Consider the following 18278-nt stretch of genomic DNA (forward strand, 5'->3'; position numbering starts at 1 on the left):
ATTCTTTCAAATGATGCAAACTACATGAAGTAAGTGATAGATGAAACCAAGGCCAAGTAATTATTATATAGAGCTCTTGACTCCCACAACTTCAACTTGATATCAAAGTGTTCAACCTCAAATGAGATGTGAAAGAAGTTAGATGAAATACATGAAAGATAACAATCTAATTAAAATGCATCATGTCTCATGACTTTTAAAGATCCGAAGATAACATATAATTCTATTGATTCAAATTCATATACTTTTGATGAATTGCAATATGTTTATAATGAGCTATATGTTGAATATGAATCAATGAAGAGGAAATATAAGAAAATGATTTCAAAATTGAATGTCGAAAATGATTTTTTGATGAATGTAAAAAATATTTTGGAAAAATGAAAAATTAAAAATAGATTTTGAAATCTCTCAAAGTAGAAATAAATTTTTAAAGAAAGAAAACATTGTTTTGAAAAAGAAATTTGATGAATTAATGAATGAAAAATAAAAGTTTTTAAAGAGTTCATTAAGTACTGAAATGATTAAATGTAATATTTGTTATTTTCGTGGTCATACTATACCTACTTGTCCTATTAGAAAAAAAGTCTCATTTAGAATTAGACAAGTATGGGTTCTTAAAAGTATTAGAGATTTTGTGACTAACTCTCAAAAACCTAAAGCAATTTGGGTATAAAAAATTAAATGAAGAATGTCTCTTATAGGTGTGCTAGAGTAAAAAGTTACAATGTGATTTTAAAGAATGAAATTCTAGACACATAATGGAGAATGGTAACCTCTAAACATTTATTAATTTGAAATTGATTGCCTATTCTTATCAAATGTTGAATGCTCAATGGTTATTGATATATACTTTTTTTATATATCTTGAATATGAGAATTTTATATGACATATATGAGCTTGATTAAGTATGCATTTTATTTTCGAGTGAACAATTTTGATATAAATATTCCTCATACTTGTTGGAATTGTGTTTAATGCCTATTTGCTTAAGATATATTTTTAGGAGAATATTTACTATGATTATGAATATATTGGGTATGATAATAATAGGGAGAATTCATGAATGCTCTTAAGAATAGAATTGCATGAATGATCATGATATTGTTGATGAAATTGATTTTGTATATTCTTGAGATATGCTTGTTTTTAGAACTTGTGTTTAAGCATGAATTTGTTTATGAATAATTGACATTGATGATATCATGCTTCGTGAAATTATTATTGGTGCTTGTTGAGATAAATTATGTGCATAATTATTTTTCTATTTATGACCAAACTTAGGATGAGCATACAATGCTTAATGATCTTGAAATTTTATATTGTCAAATCTTAAAATATGAAATTTTATTTTAGCAAGTGTTTAATTGTAAAATGAATTTGAATATCTTGAATTCAATGATTTAAACTTGCTCAAATAAAGAAAACCGATAACTTACAATGGTTTCATTTTTTTCATAAATGCTATATGCAAGTTTCGGAAGATTTTAGAACTTAAAATATGAAATCTTGTTTTGAACATTTATGGGCATAAAAACCATTTGAACTTTTTCAAAGTGTGATATAAAACTTTTCTAAATGGTTTAAAGAGCTTAAAGGTGAGTTTAAACATATTTGTCCATCTTAATAGCCTTTTTCAAGGAAATATAAGGTTTAAGAATTGAATTTTTTATTTTCTTATTTCTAAAACCAAATGACCACTTGAACAACTTTGTTTTGTCATTTGAAACTTGTTGGAAAGGTTTAAGATGGTTAAAATGAGCTTTACTAGTTTTGAGATTTATTAAGGTATTTTTCAAGCAAAAATGAGTTTTAAAGTGCAAAAATCAAAATCTTAGACATATTAAGCTTTAAATGGATTGTTCTATTGTATTTTATATAAATACATTTGTTTGAATGATTTTGGCATGATGAAAATGATTTTTGTGATTTTTATACATTTTGATTTGTCATTGTTGAATAATCCTATATAACTATGATGTTTGGAATTGCTCCACTTGTTGATAACGCTGGATTTTGGAAAATATTAGTTAAACTTAATTATTTTATTCTCAATTGTTTTAACTTTTGATTTGTGATTTTAGAAATTGATGATCATCTTGTGCTTGAATCATAAATATTGGAGTTTGATTGTTCATTTTTTGATTTCTTATGAAATAGTCTTGAAATATACTTTTATTCTTTATCCTTATTAATTCAAGATTTATTTCTTCTCTTGTGTTGATGAATTGATGAACTTTATATGCTTAAAAGATATATATTGATTCTTTGTTCATCTATGTTTTTGGTCAATATATATGTTTATATGATAATTAGTTCAACTTGACCTTAATACTTGTTATTTGAAAGTGCTTAAATTGTTTGTTTCTTAATTTAAAATAATTTTGTGATATGCTTGCTCTTATACTTAAATGTTTTATCTCTTAATTTATGTTTTTAAATTAATGAACTACTTATTTTTTAAAATAATATGTGTTGGTGATTCATCTATTATTCTTATCAAGTGTGTACTTACATGAATATGATTGAGCATTACTTGACATACTTGTAACATGGCTTAAGTAAGTGATTTTCTTATAATGCTTATGTTTGCCTTAAGTCATTGTTGATGATAGCCTTTAATTTGTTTGTGATGAAATTTTATTGATCATGTTTTTTATTATAAATTTCTTCCTTATGCTTTCAATTTCTATATGGCATTTGACATATTCTTTTGTGTTTTCTTGAAAAATTTTGAATATTGAATATGTCTTCCTTATGTTCATTATTCTCATAAATTGACTTTTGCACATTACATGAAAACTTTTATCTTAGTGCCATTCTTGTATTATTTTATGTTTAAATTTATATATGACCTCTAGCTCAAGTATATATCTCTTTTGCTATTGGCAACTTGTGTTTAATGAACAAAATTTCTTTTGCCTACAGTGACTTAGAATGTGAAATTAATTTTCTAACAATTGGTATAATTTTTATCAATTGATTTTTTTTATGCTTCTAATGAAAATCTTTTGTCAAGAAATTTTCTAAGTCTATGCTAAGAGAACTTGAAATAGGCATGAATGGGTCAATATTCATTTTAAACTTTCAAGTATAGCAAGCAAGGCATCTTTATCAATCAAACTCAATTACCTTAAAGATTTGCTCAAAAATTTGAAATGAAGAACTCAAAGCCAAATGAGTAAAACAATCTAGCTTGACATAAATGAAGGTAAATGTATCGACTCTATACTATGTGCCTATGATGAATGAGTTTGAATACATGCTTGCTTTGCTATGTGCTTAAAAGACTTATTTGTTTTTGAATGCTTTGATTGTGTACAAAAATGAGATATTATGTTTGAACATATGAACACTTTGTATAAAATAGTCAACAAGCTATTTGATAAAAATTGTCTTAATAATTTTTTTAAAGCTTGGATTGCTTAATTTACTTTGATTAATATTCATGCATAGTTATTGATTGCCTTTATGTGATTAATATATATATTTTTTGTATGAATATTTGTTTAAAATGAATCTTTGAACATGGCTATGAGTTGGCTATGCTGATTTCTTGATTTTTAAATTGATTTGACTCATGGATTATGAATTATAAATTTATAATGTTTATATATGTTCATTGATTGAGATCATTGAGATGACAAGTACTAAATTATGCCTAATACTTGCATACTTTTTTAAATAGGTATATTGCTTATGTATTATGATTGAATACTTGTATGTGTTTAAATTAAGTACATTGCTATTCATTGAAATAATTTAGATTATATTTGAATGATTACACTTTCATTATTTATTTGTTATAGCATATGTGCTCATCATGTTTGAAAAATCATACTTATACAATCTTTATTATGACATGATAAGTAAACCTCATTACTGATTAGTACTCGTGAATCATTACATATGTATAAGCTTATGAATCTTATTTTGGATAGATTGTGCTTGTGAAATATTAATTTTATCATATTAGAATTATTGATTAAATCTTTTATATGCTTGAAATATGTGTGATCTTTTAAAGTTACTGGACAAAATTGCTAATAAATCTTTTGAACTTTCATTGATGCTTGTTTAATATGTGTGATCCTTGTTGCTTATATCTTTCATGCAAATTGTGTGTCTTAAATTGATTACCTCCTTATTTTTAAAAAAAAAATCTTAGAATACAATTTTACTTAGATTAAAATGAGTTATTTTGTGATAGCAATTGGTATTTTTATTGATGACATTCCTTTTACAATTGGTATTCTTAACATTTGGTATGAGCTTAAATATATGTACTTGAATTTATGCTTAATTGCTATTGATGTTTTATATTCTAAGCACATCTACAATAACATGATTTATGAGTAGGTTGCATAACATTCATTATCTTTTGCTCATAAATTTCATATAGTAAATTTGATGACTTGTGCTAAAAAGCTAAAATTGAATATATTAGAATTTATGCTTTTGTGTTTGAATACATGTATTTGAACTTGATTGTGAACATCACTTGATTATAGGCATTCAAAAATATTTTTGATATTATTGGTATCATGTATTTTATCCTATGCCTTGAATTGATTTCTCTTTCTTTTAAAATGACAAAAAAAAAGGTAAGTTTAAATATATTTCTTTTTGTATGCTTATAGCAATTGATATAAGAGCTTAAACATTTGATATAAAGAGCTTAAACAAAAGGAAGAAAAAATGTTTTATAAATATATTTGTTAATGATGCATTTTTGTGTTTATTTATTCATTAATATGCTCATACTTTTTTGCTATGACAAAAAAAAAATATCGTATAGACAAATTTGCTTGTGCTTGACATATATATGTTTGCTTGTGCTTATTTGATTTATTTTATTAACATATATTTGTTGAGTTATGTTGGATTAAAATGTATTAACTAAGAGAGAGTTTTGTTATGTAAAGTTTAATAGTAGTTTTTTAAAATATTTTTTAAAAATCTTAAATGTCTTAAAGAAAGTGTTTTTTTATCAAGAAAATTTATTTTTAAATTTTGTTATATTAACAAAGGAGAGATTGTTAGCCTTGAATTGGCTGTTATTTTAAAATGATAAAACATTAAGCTAAATAAATTTGATCAAATTTTGAAAAAAATTTATTTAGTACATGTTTTTAAATTTTATTATTTCGGTACTAAATAAATAATATGATTTTCAAAATTTAAACAAACATTTTTTTATGTTTTCTTATATCTCAAATCAAAACCATATTTAAATATTATTTACTTGAGTTTAGATGAAAATCCAATTATTATTTTTAAAGTAAACTTATTTATTTTGGACTCAATACAATTTTGATAATATTAATTTTGAGAAATAGATTAACTTTAAAAAGTTATTTTATAAGAATAGAATTTTCTAACATTTAACTTGTTTTATTTTTTTGTATTAATTCACAAAGTTTTAATATTTGAATCTTATATGATTGGAATGCTCTTTACGTGTACTTTCTAATGAATCAAACAAAATTCAAATTCAAATTTTCTAAAAAAATATATCTTTGTAATTATTATATCCAAATCATATTTATTGTTCATTCATCATTTTTTTGTACTTAAACTTAACAAACACCTTCATTTAGAGAAATTGTTCTATTGTTTATAAAATTACTTTTGATATACAAAGGTGAAAAAAAACAAGAGGTAAAGAATCCTCTTGAGAGCTTTGTAATAAGATTGAGTAAAATACTACAAAAGATAAAGGTTTCTATCTTAAGCCCTTGAAAGAAAAAGATAAGATTGTATTTTCAATTCAAGAATAATGGATTAAAACCTTGGTGTGAATAACCAAGAAGAAAGGATGTAATTACTTTGTGAAAAAAGACCAAATATCTATAAATCTTTGTGTTTGATTTCTTTATCCCTATCTCTTTACTTTGCATTTGCTTTAAGATTATCAATTTATTGTTATTTGCATCATATTTTAATATTGATTTTAATTTTTCATTCAATTATATTAATATTATTATTTGAAAAAAATTTGAAGAGATCAAATTCACCCTTTCTTGAATCACTATCACACTTAAAAACATAACAACCTGTATAATGCATTTATACATATGTTCATACTTAAATTGGGTTATTAATATCAATACCTAAAGAACTATGAATATTTTTGAAGATTAATTCAATTACTTCATATAATCACTTTAAAAATTAACATACAGTAAATTTAAATTCAAATATGAACACATGCAAACCCTTAGCCTCAACATCCCTAATATCCCTTGTGTTTCCATCTGCATAGATTTTTTCCCTCACCATGTATGTTATTAATTATCCCTTAGCAATTATTTGGCTTTTGCCAAAACATGAGTATGTTACCTACACCTCATGTTCAAACTTCCTTAATATATCGTTTACGTACAATTTTGCAAGCTACAACTCAAAATATCATCTTGATTTCGGCATAAAACCTGAATTTCTTGAATCCATATCTATTAAAGCTTCCAGCTGATGATTTGGATGTAAGGATTAATCGTTTTTATCCAAAAACTCTTTCAAAGAAATAAGTCTATCAAGATATCCCGCCCCCCCCCCCCCCAAAAAAAAAAAAAACCTCCACAACCTCATTTGGCTAGGTTAAAATGAGTATTTATTTAGTACTAAGTACTATTATTTGCATCTTTCATTTACCTTAACTATATGTTCATTACTAACTAGTGTTGTGCCCTTGCTTCGCTTGGGGTTGCTCAAGATTAATATTTTTCCATCATGTTATATAAAGATAAAATTAAAGATATCTAGATGTATTGTACTTGCATATATGTGCTAAAAAATTGTAAGTATAACTAAAAAAAAAAAAAGGACAATTGAGAAAAAGATTAAAAGCTAATGTTTCTTATTCCTTCAATTCATGAAGTTCTAGTTTTATACCAAAAGGAGAAAAGTACAAACTAATAGAGAGATAACCAAAATGAAAACTAAAAAAAAAAAATAGACTCATTGTAGCTACATAAGACTAACATGATCTTTTCTTCATGTCCAATTCCAAAAGCTTCCTTCAAGATTTGATCTATAATTAAACAGAGACAACTAAGTTAGAAATGCCTATTACATTCAAAATGTCAACATTAGCATGTAACATAACAATTTTCCTTGCTTTTTTACAAAATCAACCAAGTTGACAATTAGGTATGCTCTATTCATGTTTCATTGTGTTAGTTGCCATAGCTACCAATTGTGCCTCCAATTCAGCAATTCATTCATTTTACTGAGCTATTATGGATAAATATTCAGCAGTGTTAGATGTACAGGGTTTAGGTTTTGTTTTGAAATAATTTATTGGACTTACAAAGCTTCCAACACCCCTAACACAGGCAGGTTTATCTTTTGACCTAAAAGTTAAGGTCAACACATTTATGTCATCACTAGTTTCAATTTCACCGGATGTGCATCTCATAGCTATGTCGTTTTAAAACACAAAATGCATACATAAATAAATACGATATATTAACATGCATAAATAGATGAAAGTATCAAACAAGATATAAATCCAATATGAGCTTAACATTTTCTTAGCCATTTCTTCAGTTGCTTCATCAGTATACTCTCCAATTTTTGTAACATGTGCCTTTTTCCAAATATGCCATTTTGATATTTTGTTGCTTGATCCTTATATATCCTGAAACCATATCAAAATATAGTTTGCAACTTGAAAGTAATTGAATTTCAAATTCCTTAAACCATATGTATAACATACAATAAAAAAAATTACAGGCTCATACTTCACATTTGTATACCATTTTCTTGATGATCGATGGTTATACTTTTTTTAAGATCTTATTTTCTGTTGGGCTTTTTTTATTTTTTGCAATCAACAAATTCAAGAACACATTAAATAAACAGTTTTAATAACACGAGAAACAAACAACCCGGCTTCAATAATTTTCCATAAAAACAATTGTTATGTATACACTGAATTCATTTTATAGTCAAGCTGAAACAAACTTCGTCCATTCTGCATCACTAATTACATCTGAATATGTGGCTGGGGGATGAACCAACAATTCAAAATTGTCAGCATTAGGTAATATATATTTTTGAGTGAATCTGCCATGTCTTTGAATTTTAACCTAGTAGATTACAATATAACCTTTTTATACTCAGGTGGGACGTCAAAGCATTCCTATAAAGAATAAATTAACACATTTGAATAAGGTAGTATAATTGCATTCTATAAGCAATAGTTATCAACAATCAATAATTTCAATTTGATTAATATAACTTGTCACAACTTATTCCCATATATGGTATTTTTTATCTACTAAAATGTTCCTTCAACTATTGTAGTTAATAGATATCGTCTCTCGAACGAGTCATCTAATACAGCTAACCATTTTCGACGCACCACTTAAAATAGACGGGCTATTGGCATTGAACTCAACATGTATTTTTTTTTTTATTGCTTGAAGTAACTTAGATTATCCTCTAGCTTTTCTTTTTTTTGAACATGATGTGTCAACCAAATGTTTATGTTCGGTTGAAATAGAAATGTATTTTTCAGAATCTATTATATCAACTAATCTATACAAATAAGACCATTTATTTATTTATATTGTTTCATAATATATATTTCTATTGTTTATATTGTTCAAAACATATATTTATTTATATCGTTTCATAATAGAATTAATATTGATTTATATTGTTTCATAACATAAAAACATTGCAAATAACTTGTTACCTGGATAAATGACAACGGAAATGACGAGCAACGACGACAACAAATCCAATAGCTTGTTACCTGTATGTTTTCAAAAAATGTGTTTATTGTTATAGAAATGTAACGTTTAAACAAACAAACACTACGTTTATATATACAAAAATAATTTTTAAAAAATAGTGTTTGAGTTATCGTATAACAAAATCATTGTCTTTGACTATATTTAATTTTATTTTTGTTGTCAAACACTGCATTTATATTTTTTAAAAAAAACATAATTTTTGACTCATATATATATATATATATTGATCTTAATATACCACCTTATTTTTAACATTATAAAAATTAAAACCTTTTTCATTTTTTTTTTGTTTAATGATTGTCATATTCAATTTTAATAATATAATTGACAGTTAAAATGTTAGTTACATATTTATTCACATATAATGAAAGTCATTATAATAAAAAGTATTTATTATGTAATCTAATTTTTCTCAAAACAAATACAAAAATCTAACATTTTCATAACATGAAAAATCACTTATTACCAAAAATTCACACTTATTCACAGATCACTTTCTTTCTCAAAATCTAAAATTTTACAAACCAAACGTTTTTTTATGGTATAGATGTGATGAATAAGGATTTCAAGTGAAATAAATAATTTTTTTTTTTAATTTGTAATTTAGAAATAAAAATATTATTATAAATGTTGAAATTTAAAATTTTAAATTTATTGGATGTCGTAATGGATGTCATTTTTTATAATTACATAAATCATTCCTATTCATAATTTTTTTTTACAAACAATGACATGATTTGAATTAAAAAAACAAAATTCTCTACTCTAAATGCTAAAAATGATTTGAGCTAAAGGTAGGAGGAACCAAACTGCTCCTCCAAATTTATATTACCGAAAGAAATCATATTAACAATATAATTTCATCACTAAAAATCATAATATAGCTTAATTAACTAAAAAAAAATCATAATACAGCTTAATTAACTAAAAAAAAAATAAAACAAAAAAAATTTACTTGTTCCGTGCAAAAATTCGGGAACAAAAACCCTAGAAATGTGGGGAGGGAATTATAATCTCACAGTGGGGAAATATGGGAATTGGAAACGACAAACAAGGAATTAGAAGGGAGAACGCAAGAACGTACCGTGATGTGGAGGTTGGAGACGGAGTCAAAGCCTAGTGGTCGGTGGGAGAAAACGTGGTATCGCCGATCACGGTTGTGGTGAGGGTGAGGGAGCCTCGCGTTGAAGTATGAGAGGTTATGGTATCCCGGAATCGCCGGTATCCCGTGATCGCCGATCATGTTTTTCTTGTAATTGCTTGCTGCTTATGAAGAACGGTGCTTTTTTATAAATATTGAAAAGTTTAGGGGCTTCTTGTGAATCCATTTTGGTGGAGTTGACGATTCCGTGGTCTGTTGTGGATATGTTAGATTCTGGGATGAATGATAATTTCACGCGCTGATTTTAACGTGATCACACTCCTAATTTTCAACAAATTTTTTAAAGTTAAAATTTTATTTTTTAAAAATAAAAAGATAAATGTATTTTTCTTTTTGACTTTTATGATAATAGGTGGACTTATAAATAAATAAAAATTCTTGTAAATTTAAAACATTAATAAATTTTTTATAATTAATCTACTCTCTTTGATTATATTCATTAAAATTCTGTTTTTTATTCAAAATTGGAACACACTAATTTTTATTTATTTTTTATATAAAAATTATAACTAAATAAAAATATTATAAGTATTAAGATTTAAATTATAAACTTATTAAATATTATTTTTTAAAAATAATATAAAATGAATATAAAAAAAAGTCATGGAACCGTACAATTTTTTAATTATATTATTATTTTAATCCCTTAATATAAGATTTATTCATGTTTTCAATTTGGTTTAATATTTTGATTTGTTGGTTTCTTTATAACTTTATAAATTAATTAAATTAAATTTTAAATTTTAAGTTTTACATTAATCTTTTATTTAAAATTTATTTATTCAGGATATTCAAATTTTATTATGTAAAAAATCAAAATTAAACAAAATCAACCTTTCCCTATTATTATAAAGAATATATGAGGGCGTTGCCAGTGAAAAACAAATCATAGCGCGTGCGGAAGTGTGGCAAACTTGCAATGCCACTATTTTAATTTCTGGTCCATGATTTAAACAAAAACTAAACTTTATTTTATTTTATTTAAAAAAATAATAAAAAAAGAGACAGAAAAATGGTGGAGGACGTTTAATTAGTTGGAAGCATTGGCAACAAAGCGAAGACCTGAAGCTAAGAAAAATGGCGTTGACTCTTCTGCTCTCTCCTCAGCCTCTGACTCTTCCAAAATTCTCAGTCTCGACAAAAAAAGTATTGATCAGCAGCCAAAGAGCGACGAGATTCATCACCAGAGCAAGTGCCACAGAAAAGAACAACGAAAAAAGCAAAGACGACAAAGGCTTCACTCCGTTTGGTTTCGTCACCGATAATCCTTCCAGCCGCAGCGCCATTCAACTCCCCGAAACTCCCGCCGAGGATGGCAATGTCGGCCAAATGCTTTATGTGAGTAATTTATAGGCTACCTGACCTTATTTCCACGCAAACTTTGACTTCTTCAATGCAATTTACAGCTTTCTGTCGCCTATACACTTAAATTGTGGATTAATTTTATCTGCTTACATTTTGATTTACGGAATGACCCTATCTCATTTTTCTTATGAAAATTTATGGTTGATTTTTGTTTTTGGTCAAATGCAGAGGATAGAAGACAAGGGAAAGGAGTATGGCTCCTACATTAAATCTGGAAAGCTTAGATGGTTTGTTAGAGAAACTGGTAAAGTTTCACACTTTCAGTATATTGAATATCCTTGATTGCTTTTGGCTTATGCTTTTGCTATTTGTACTTTCCTCTTTTTTGCCAATACATATATATATATATATATATATATCAACCAAACAGAGTCTTAATGTTTCAAAGTGATCTTGTCGATTAATTTTGGTCCTTGCAGGGTCGCCTCAAAGCCGACGTGGGACAGTTGTCTTCCTACATGGGGCTCCAACACAGTCTTATAGCTATCGAGTTGTAATGTCTCAGGTTGTCTAACTCACTATGTTGTCATTTTTTTTTCATATAATTGGTGATATATATCTAAATATATCTATGTTATTGTCTCGAAGTTACATTCATAATCAACAATTTGAGAATATATTAAATTAAGGATATAGTAGGACATATGGTATTATCTGATAAGGTTCTTTTTGCCTTAAGGGAGACTAGGAGGAATTAATCTGAAAAGTGATTCTATATTATCAGATCAATTAAGGTTGCCAGGCATCATTGAGGATTTTCTTATAAGAAATGAATAACGGTTTTATTCATACTTGTTGTAGGCTATCTTCAGCCGTAATAATAGCTTTTGGTATAGGTGATTACTTGTATTGTATTCCCCAATGGCTGCCTTTTATACCACCAAAAAAAAGTTTATCCAGAAAATACAATAAGCATATATTGTATGTCCAAAGAGAGAACTGTCTTCCTTCATTTATTTAGGTGATTGAACAATTGCAACTTTGCGTAGAATCATTCTGCACGAAGACAAACAATGACCCTGGCTAACTCAATTTTCCCTTTTCTTTTGCATAGATGTCAGATGCTGGTTTCCACTGCTTTGCACCTGATTGGATAGGATTTGGTTTCAGTGACAAACCACAGCCTGGATATGGCTTTGATTACACAGGTTTTTGGACATATAAAGAACTATTGTGTAATAATTACACTTTAAGAATACTTTTCTTGATCTATGAGATCATTTTCTGCAATGCTAAATATTTAATGTTACAGAGAAGGAGTTTCTTGAGGAACTTGATAAGTTACTGGATGTCCTGGGGGTCCAGTCTCCTTTCTTTCTGGTGGTTCAGGTTTGAACAAATTTGCCTAAAACATGCTATGCTATTATAATAAATCTGTATGTAGCAGTCTATGAAACTGGTGTCACCATGCTTGAAATCTGCTATGAATACCCTAAATTTCTAGTTTTACATGTTGACCATAAAAAGCTTGCATTAAACCTAGATCTAAGTTTTTGGCAGTTTACAGAATATCTACATGCCTAATATACTTCTTGTATTTCCTTGAAGGGGTTTCTTGTAGGTTCATATGGATTGACATGGGCATTGAAAAATCCCAGCAAGATATCGAAACTAGCAATTTTGAATACTCCATTAACAGCTTCATCTCCTATTCCTGGACTATTCCAAAAACTAAGGTTTGGATCTCATTGTATTAATAATGACTGCTTATGATTCATTATATTACTTATTTAGAAATTACTAAAATTGACGTCTTTTGGACTGTCCACAATGCAATTGCTAATGAATGTGGAGAGGCAAATCCTTTTAAGAAACACTTATGATGGTTATTTTTACAGTTAATTGAAGGAAATTAGGTGCCAATTCTCGATTGCACATCTGGCCAAAAAGTCTAGTAGCTTAATATTTTACAAGAGAAAAAATTATTTAGCTTGGAATGAAATCCTAGAGGAGCCCCTATGGATGGAAGTTTGTTACAATTCTTGAGAGAAAACAAATAAAATGTAGCCGCTGCTATGGATCTTATTTCTACTTGTTAGTTATTACTTAGAAATACCAGAATAACCTCATTTCACCGCATTGTGTATGATGATGTCTTGTAATGGATACACTGCAATATTTATCCAGTATTCTTTTTTCTTTTTTAAATTTGTATGTTATCCAGGATAAGATTATTATTGTTTTCAGTTGAAGTCTACTCATGACATGTAAAATTATTCTTGTGTTTCCCATCTTATACCTTGTTACTTCAGTGGTTGAGACATTGAAATGCTCTTTTGTGGCTTTTACAATTTTTTTTGAACTTTTACTTTTGGATTCTATTCATATTGGTCACTCATATTCCTCCTGATACAGTTAATTTTAACATAAAAACTATTATCCCAAGTTAAAAATGTAGAGATGGTAGTCCGTTTGTCATATCTTCCAAACCAAACAAGTTCCCATATGTTTTGCAACTTGTTCAAGCTTATTGCTTCCGTCTGTTCAAACTTCCTTTCCTCTGTAACTTTTGTCATTGTGATGACACTTTAGTTCTTTTCTTTTCTTTTCTTTTTTTTACCCTTTTTTTAAAACTTTATAGGTTTCTTCATTTCTTTTTTCGTTTTTATTCTTTACTTATGTTTTTCATTTTCGTTACCCTGTTCTTTGTTTCTCACAGAATACCATTTTATGGAGAATTTACTTCTCAGAATGCAGTCATGGCAGAACGCTTTATTGAAGGAGGTAGCCCGTATGTATCCAATATATCTATGGTATTTTGAGAATATTTCTACTTTAATCAAAGCTTAACATTTCCAGTAAAATCATCCTATTTGAACTTTGAGTAATAAAATTGAAAAAATTATCCCAGTAAGTAAGAATAGTCTAGAGCTAAACCTTAAGTTTTTTAGCAGCTAAATTATCTGTTGGCTGCAAAAATTAGTACTTACAAATTAAGAATAGTACTCTCTGTATTTCCTATATCATGATTATAATTTATAACTCACTTGTGCACGATGCCACCTGTGATAATCAAAATTTGATAAACTATTAAGCATTAGTGAAAAAGTGTATGATAAAAGTATTTGGATCATCGAAGAATGAAGAAAATCTTTTATAATTTTACTTGTTTATTTGTAGTTTTGTTGTAACATCAAGTGCTACGGTAAAAACATAAGATGAATGAGGTACCCTAATCTGTGACCCTATCGTGTGATGGAACATTTATTTATTTTATGAAATTGCTGTTGCTGTTCATCATGATGATTAATTTTTAGTGAGTTTCATATTCATAGAACAAAAAATGTCACTTAGCACAAGGTCTTGTCGTAATGCATTATGGATGCACGTGAATCTTATTGAAAAGGCATTCCTCTAAAAATTAAGAGCATTGATGTTTCAGAGAGCTAAAAAGTTTCTGCAAATATGTCTTTGGAGATACAAAATATAATGCTGCAAATCTTGAGAACCATACAGCTATCAATTAAATTGACACGGAATCATAATTTGTTCTTCACTTAAAAGTGGAAAGTTTCTTCCAAAGAAATTCAAACTGAAGCAATGCAACAAAAACTCGAAACTTTAATTTGCACTGACTATAAGCTTCGTTTTAACATTATATTCTGTTTAATGCCCGCTTCTTGTGGTTTTGTAATTTATCACTAAATATGACCTTTTCCCATTAATCATTCTTTTTCCCCTGACCCTGATGTTCTGAAGCCTTTCTCTTCTTACTTCATCTGACTTAACAGGAACAAAGTTACTCTGTCCCTGTTAGAGCGATGCAGTCATTTCAAAATGATTTAACCACTCAGGATTCATTTTAAACATCTTCTCTGAGTTGCATCTACTAAATTTGTTATCTTGATTATTTCCGTGGCATGTAACATGATTCAGTTATGTGTATAATTATCTTGCAGCAGAACTTGTTTTTTAACTTCTATTGACGAAATAGCAAATGTCTTTGACAGATATGTGCTGAAGCTGGAAAAGGCTGATGTCTATCGGTTACCGTATTTGGCTAGCAGTGGACCCGGTTTTGGTTTGTTTTTGATCCTTACATTTGTGGACCTGTCGATGTTAATGAAATGATACTGATAGGAAGTACTAGTACCCTTTTCATATAGATAGATTAAGCTTAAGGGAAAACCAACTAGCCTTTTTTTTGGTGTACAAGACCAGAACTTAGCCCTGATCTTAACTTTGAAGTTTCAAACCTATTTTGGTGTTTCAGCATTACTTGAAGCTGCAAGAAAAATTAATTTCAGAGACATCTCAAGTCAAATAGCTGATGGATTTGCATCTGGAAGGTAGATTTTCCTGGATTGTCTTTAGCATTTTCTTTTTCCAGATTCATGTTCATAATGCGGAAACTGATAATATTTTTTGACAATTTGAGCTGTATTTGGTATCTTTTTGGATAAAATGGCTACTGGATCATACAAATTATCATTTCCAGGATGGTCCAGGCATAATCTAATAGTTCTTATGCTACTTTTTGTTGCACGATGGTCCACTGTATGTGTAGCATCTTTCTCCAGATTCCTGTATCTTCCGTCCGCTGCTTTTCGACATAGGATGCTGCATTTTTTTTATAAAGTCTTAAGTAGGAAATACATAGTTACATTTTTCTTGCTAAGTGCTGTGGCACCCATAATTTGAGTGGATGAAAAATTCATTTAAAAGAGAATAAATAAACCCTTCATCTTGGAAATTTTTCTTTTTCTTTTTTTTTTTTCCCTCGGGTGTGAGTCATTGTGGGATGTCTGATTCTACAGATAGGTATGCAATTAGGTGCATCATAACTTTGCTGGAGCTAAAGCTAGACCAGTTAATCTCAGGCTTAACTAGAACTGAATCAGTTGCTTTCCTACTACCAAAATCATACTCAAATCGTTTTAGTTTGGAAGAAATATTGTTTATATCACTTATTAGCAGTTCTCTGTTGTTACTCAGAGTTGAAATTGGTCTTGTAGTCTGATTTCAGTTCATTTAATCTTCCTGTAAGTACTACATTATTTCACTATCTTTCAAGGCTTATAGATTGATGACTTCTCACCTTCAGATGGGATAAACCAGTTTTGATTGCTTGGGGTATAGCAGACAAGTATCTGCCTCAATCTGTTGCAGAAGAATTTCAGAAAGGAAACCCGAACTCGGTTAAGCTCAATTTGATTGAAGGTGCTGGCCATATGCCACAGGAGGACTGGTAACTAGCTTCATTACGTTAACCATGTTCATTTCTTTTCTACTGCATTTTTATTCTTTTTTCTCAGTCAATAAATATTTTGCTGTCAATCAAATTAACAGGCCTGAGAAAGTTGTTGATGCTTTGAGAGTATTCTTCTAATTCCTGAATCAATTTATTGTCAAGTTTGGCTTCATACCAATGTTTATATGCAATTGCCTTTCCTCTTGTTTGAAGGTAAGATTCAATGCCTAAGCCCAATTTCTTGCAAATCTAATTAAGGGTGTAAGCAAACCGAACATCAACGAACTTTGTTATGTTTGTGATATATTCGGTTAATTAGAAACCCTAAAATCTTATTCATGGTCGTTTGTTAAATCTAATAAACAAACAAAAACTGAATTTATTCATGAACTGTTCATTTAACCTTTTTTTTTATTTACATTTCAACATCATTTGAACCAAATATGAATGAACTTTACAATGTTCATGATTTGTTCGTTTAATTAACGAACTCCGAAATTTTCTTCGTAATCATTTGTTAAATTTAATAAAAGAACAGAAATCAAGCCTGTTCACAAACTATTTGTCAAGCGTTTTTGTTCGTTTACTCCCTACAAATCTTTCGAATGGTTTCGATAGTAAGTAATTACTCCGAGAAAGTAAAAGTTCGAAGAGGTTAAGGATTTTCTTGTGTGAGTATGATATCTTAAACTTCTCATTTTAGATTTCCTGCAGGTTTTTCCCAGAATATAGACGCAGCAATGTAATTTTCGAACAAATGCCCACCCAATTGGCATAAACTGAAACTATTGTATAGATTCGAGTTCAGATGTTGTATTTTTATATGTGAACATTCTTGCAGAGGTGTCATATGTAAAAGTAAAACGTCATGTTAATGGCTGAGAATGTAAAGAGCTATTGATGAATATCTTTTCCTTTCCTCAGGTGCTTACACTACATATTAGTCCCTACTCTGAAGAAACTTAGGCATAATTATTTTTCATTCTTATAAAATCATAGATGCCATGGATTCAATCTTAATCAAAACAAAAAGGTAGTTTCTTTATCTATTTTAGTGATTAATCATAATCATAATTTTCTTTCATGGAAATTTTCAATCACAGTTAGTAATGTTTGACCTTTTGATGCTTTTATTATGAGAATGAAGTTGTTACATTTAAATTCTATCAGTAGCACTATTTTATAATGTATTGGGTTATGCATAAGACCTAGCTAAATGAGTTAAGTTTGAATTTTATATTAAATTTGATTGCCCTATGATGAATCCAAGTTAAAATTAAATTGAGCATAGAACTTTTATCTTAATGATGAGAAATAATAAAAATGTCTTTGATATTATTGTAAAATTTAAATTCAAGTCTCACCATTGTATGATTTTTGGTTTAATTTTTATTTCATCTTTTAATAAGAATATTTTATTAATGTAATAATTATATTAAAAAACTATATTATAATCCGTGCGAGGCATGAACTAATTTTATTTATTTAATATGAATACATATATACAAATTAGTTTCTTTTTAAAATTATATTCAAATTTTTAAAACTCATAACATATATAAAATTTATATATATTGACTTTTCATTAAAAAATAAACTTTTTGAAAATAGCAAAAAAAAAATTATGTCTTTCTTTTGGATATTTGTGTTTACAATAATATTTATACACCTGTAAAATTATATCAGATAAAAATAAATTATGTCTTTTTTAAAAAATAAAAATAGATATTATTGAATGATAAATTAAATAATAAAAGAAGTATTAATATATTTTCACTTTAGTAATCTTGACTA

General features: G+C 27.9%; 1 protein-coding gene and 1 long non-coding RNA gene across 6 annotated transcripts; one reads left to right on the top strand and one right to left on the bottom strand.

The window, feature by feature from the left end:
• Positions 1-6831: 6831 nt before the first annotated feature.
• Positions 6832-10142, bottom strand: LOC111278534 (uncharacterized). Of its 4 annotated transcripts, XR_016344227.1 has the most exons (4): positions 9851-10132; positions 8706-8765; positions 7531-7643; positions 6832-7034 (listed from the first exon to the last, which is right to left on the bottom strand). It is a non-coding gene; the product is annotated as an uncharacterized LOC111278534 (long non-coding RNA). The 4 variants fall into 4 exon arrangements; XR_016344228.1 differs by lacking the exon at positions 7531-7643 and having other exon boundaries at positions 9851-10136; XR_016344226.1 differs by lacking the exon at positions 6832-7034 and having other exon boundaries at positions 7447-7643.
• Positions 10143-10937: 795 nt separating this feature from the next.
• LOC111278580 (alpha/beta-Hydrolases superfamily protein) lies at positions 10938-17391 on the top strand. Of its 2 annotated transcripts, none has more exons than XM_022865184.2 (12): positions 10938-11266; positions 11462-11537; positions 11713-11798; positions 12348-12441; positions 12546-12622; positions 12842-12969; positions 13953-14024; positions 15244-15314; positions 15507-15582; positions 16338-16481; positions 16583-16697; positions 17188-17391. In XM_022865184.2, the coding sequence occupies exons 1-11, from the start codon at positions 11006-11008 to the stop codon at positions 16620-16622; spliced, it is 1125 nt and encodes a 374-aa protein (XP_022720919.2). In that variant the 5' UTR covers positions 10938-11005; the 3' UTR covers positions 16623-16697; positions 17188-17391. The 2 variants fall into 2 exon arrangements, with proteins under 2 accessions (XP_022720919.2, XP_022720920.2); XM_022865185.2 differs by having other exon boundaries at positions 17199-17391.
• Positions 17392-18278: the final 887 nt, after the last annotated feature.

This window comes from Durio zibethinus, chromosome 8 (genome assembly GCF_047325235.1).
Source record: "Durio zibethinus cultivar Kanyao isolate XHJ-2024 chromosome 8, ASM4732523v1, whole genome shotgun sequence".
NCBI classification, from domain to species: domain Eukaryota; kingdom Viridiplantae; phylum Streptophyta; class Magnoliopsida; order Malvales; family Malvaceae; genus Durio; species Durio zibethinus.